At 32.2% G+C, this 3,751-nt stretch overlaps 1 protein-coding gene across 1 annotated transcript; it reads left to right on the top strand.

Annotated features, from left to right (window-relative positions):
- Positions 1-957: 957 nt before the first annotated feature.
- LOC142623909 (protein CYSTEINE-RICH TRANSMEMBRANE MODULE 13-like) lies at positions 958-2,896 on the top strand. The gene is made up of 3 exons (XM_075797390.1): positions 958-1,161; positions 1,274-1,406; positions 2,660-2,896. The coding sequence occupies exons 1-3, from the start codon at positions 1,110-1,112 to the stop codon at positions 2,703-2,705; spliced, it is 231 nt and encodes a 76-aa protein (XP_075653505.1). The 5' UTR covers positions 958-1,109; the 3' UTR covers positions 2,706-2,896.
- The last annotated feature ends 855 nt before the right edge of the window (positions 2,897-3,751 follow it).

Raw genomic sequence — 3,751 nt, 5'->3', positions numbered from 1 at the left:
GGGTGGTGTGGGATTAAGTTTAGAAAATTTTTATAATAGACTTTTAGTTTGAATAGAATTTAAATTTGTTTTAAAGTATTGTTAAATCATGCAACTTGAGGGAAAAAAAGAGTGAGTTGTGTGGGATTTAAGTTTAGAAAATTTTGATAATAGACTTTTAGTTTGAATAGAATTTAAATTTGTTTTAAATTATTGTTAAATCTTATCCTTTAGTCAGAACATGATTTTTAAAATAAAAAAAAAACTTGAGTTTTTGTGTGGGATAGTTTGTAAATTTTTTTATTATAAAATTTTAGATTGAATAGAATTTAAATTGTTGAAATTTAAATGATAAATTTTTACCAAAGTTGTTAAATATTATCCCTTAATTGAGGAAATATATTCTAACAAAAAATCTATAATTAATTTACTAATTAATGAGAGTAACCACTTGGCGCAATCACAACTTTTAAGTCAACTTTTATATATATATATATATATATATATATATATATATATATATATATTTTTTTTTTTTTTCAAATGGTGTTAAGTGATGGTATTAAAAAAATATTGTAAGAAATTTTAAAATTTTATATTATAAACAAACTATCTATCGAAATAAACTAAAATGATAAAATAAGATAAACACGTCTTTAGCACTCGCGTTATATTATCATTTATCCATATAGAGAATCTGAGAAATAATTATTTTTAGCAAAAAGGAGGTTATAAAAAGTTGAAACTACTTTTTAAATTAAAATTTAAAATAAAAAGATATTTTAATTTTTTTAGAAAAAAGAGGGGGAAAAAAAAAATGTTAAAACTTGAAACTTTTACACTTCTACTACTTTTGCTTTCCTATTAGCCTTACGAGTGCGATGCGATCAACTTTTATTCTTTAATTTATTGCGAAGGCAGAGTAGCACCGTGTCTCTCTCGCCGTTCAATTTTGAGTCGGTTTGGGCATCGAAAGGAAACTTCGCTATAGATTCCAGTCTCATACTTCGCCGCCTTTATAGTTTTCTTCTATAAAAACCACCTTAAGCCTCAAAACTTAATTCCAGTCGTTCTCAAATATTTTAGTTAAGCAGAAGGAGAGATTTGTTTTAATTTGTTGTGAAGAAAAGATGAGTTACTACCCCCAGCAACAGCCTCCAGTTGGTGTTCCTCCTCCTCAAGGTAACGTCTTCTCAGAATATCATATGGGTTTCTTTTGAACTTAAAACAAGTACTAGTTTTTGTGGTTAACTACTAAAAGCATTGATGGGTTTTTGTTGTTGAATTCACGTAGGTTATCCAAAGGATGCTTATCCTCCAACAGGATACCCTGTGCAAGGCTATCCTCCACCGGGATACCCGCCACAACAAGGGTATAATCAGTACTCACAGCCTCCTAGGCAAGATAGTGGTTTTCTTGAAGGATGGTATGTCTCTCTCTCTCTCTCTCTCAAACACACACACAAACACACGTGGTTCTAAGCATTTGCTGGTAGATTGTGTTTTGCTTTTCGTCTTTTTCAAGCAATTGGGAATTTTTACCTTGTGTTCCAAACAAATTTTTTTTTTTTCACTAGTTAATTTTAATTGTTTGAGTTTGGTTCTAAAGAGGGTTGCACTGTTTCACACGGCTTGTGTTATGTTGCTTTATTTTATAATAAAGATATTCGTCTACATTTTTAGGATGTGAAGTTTGAAGATTTCTGGTCCCCTTTCATCTTTTAATTGTTCAGCATATTAGTTTTTTTTTTTTTTTTTGGGTAAATATAGGAGATACTATTAAAAACTGGACACGGGTTAGCTCCAGTCCAACACCATATGAACACGCGTTCGTGTCAGCTCTAGAGCACTGGAACCCTTACCCTTTAAAACCACATGAAGTGTCAAGTGTTAACAGTATGAGAAAATTAAACTTCAGGCAGATCTAACAAGCATAGAGGTTCTTCGTCAGCTGGGGGATGTTTAAACAAAAAAATCTGTATACTTCTTCCCTTTCCTTGTGTTCAATGGTGCTCTGATGTAACATGTACAACAGATTCTTGCTTTCACAGGAAAAAAGCATCAAGTAAATTAGGCTAGTATTAAATTCAATTGCAATTTAGCAGAGTAAGCTATATATAGTGTTAAACAATCCTCTCCATATGTCTTTGAAATGTGCATTGGCCTAAATGCGGCTCTAGGGTCTGATGATTTCCTAATGTGTGCTTCCTCAATTTAAAGGACACAATTTTGAAATAAATACCTGAGTCAGTGGTTAGCTCTAGTATTTTTTTTCGGTGCATTATAGTTCCACATCTACCATTGCTATTGCCATATTGATTTTGGTTTTTGTTTTGAAATTTCCATATGAATGGTGACGTACCAACTTTGCCTTAGTTGAGGGAGATTGTATTCTTTGTGCCTTCCAGCGTGGAATATTTGAAAGCAGAGAATAATTATTTTTTAACCATCATTTATGATATCAATTTTGCACTAGTGAAGATGGCATCTTTTGTATTTGAGTTCGTAAACATTAGGATGCAGCATACATTATACTCAAAAATGCAAACAAGTATTTGTTTCTGATAACATGGATCAATTAGTAAGAACTATTTAATTAGGTGATATTTGAATTTAAAAAGATGAAGCTAAGAAATATGGTGATTCGGGAAAAATTAACATAGTTTGGTGTTTTTTGCAGTTTAGGAGCACTCTGTTGTTGCTGCCTTTTGGATGCTTGCTTCTGAGAAGAACCTTCAGCTATACAGCCGTGGTCATTCATCTATGACGTCTCTTATTTGTTAGAGTGGATTCATGTTTAGGAAAAGTACTTTCATCTAATGTCTGAATTGATATTTTATTTGGATATGTATAACCACTAATTAAAGATTTTATAATAAGCAATTACTTATAAATGTTGGTATGTCTTTTGTTTGCAGTTTGTTGGATTTTCTGCAATGCAATTCTGCTAAATAAACCATATATTTTTTTTAAAACGTTGTAGATTGGTTCTCTCTTGGGTCTTTTGTATGATGCAGGGAATTTTAAGAGGTTGTTTACATTTGCAGCTAGCCTTGACACAAACCAGTAGCAACAGTAGCTAAGTCAGCAGCCACCCTGAGCCTCTTGTAACTAATTAGTTTGTTAGTTAGATTGATGATTGTTTAAGCATTGCTTAGTAGGATTTAGACATTTGTCAATTATTTAGAACGCTGCCAAACCAAACAACTAGTAAATGTACCAGAATATAAGAACTTTGTAAATCAATTTTTGTATGTGAATGAAATAGGTATTTGAGCGATTTTCATGAGAACTTTGTGTTCTTTGTAGGGGTGCCTAATTACTATCAATTTGTTCTAAACAACTCACATCTCATTAAATTCTAATTCATATCACAACCCATCATACTTCCCTGCAAGGCTGCACCATTGTACTTTCCCAAATTCTCAGAACACTTGCAAGAGTTTTGAGTTTCCGGGGGGCCCACAGCAAATGTTGGGACTGTGTTGAAACTTTTGGGCTCATCAAGCGTACTTAGATTTCTTTGGGTCTTATGAGCAGAATAGATCCTCTCCATTTCACTCTCGATTTTACATTTAATTAGGATTTTATTTCGTCTCTAATAAATTACATGGTACCATGTCATTTGGCACTAGATATACTATTTAAATTTGTAATACATTCCAAAACATTAAATGAAGCCATTTAAGCCACTAATTGGGATTGCCATGACCATGATTTAGTACTTGCACGTAGTAGTTGTCCCTTTGGTAGAAGGTATTATCACTTGCCC

Source organism: Castanea sativa, chromosome 2, assembly GCF_040712315.1.
Source record: "Castanea sativa cultivar Marrone di Chiusa Pesio chromosome 2, ASM4071231v1".
Taxonomy (NCBI): domain Eukaryota; kingdom Viridiplantae; phylum Streptophyta; class Magnoliopsida; order Fagales; family Fagaceae; genus Castanea; species Castanea sativa.
This window is presented reverse-complemented; position numbering and strand designations above follow the sequence as displayed.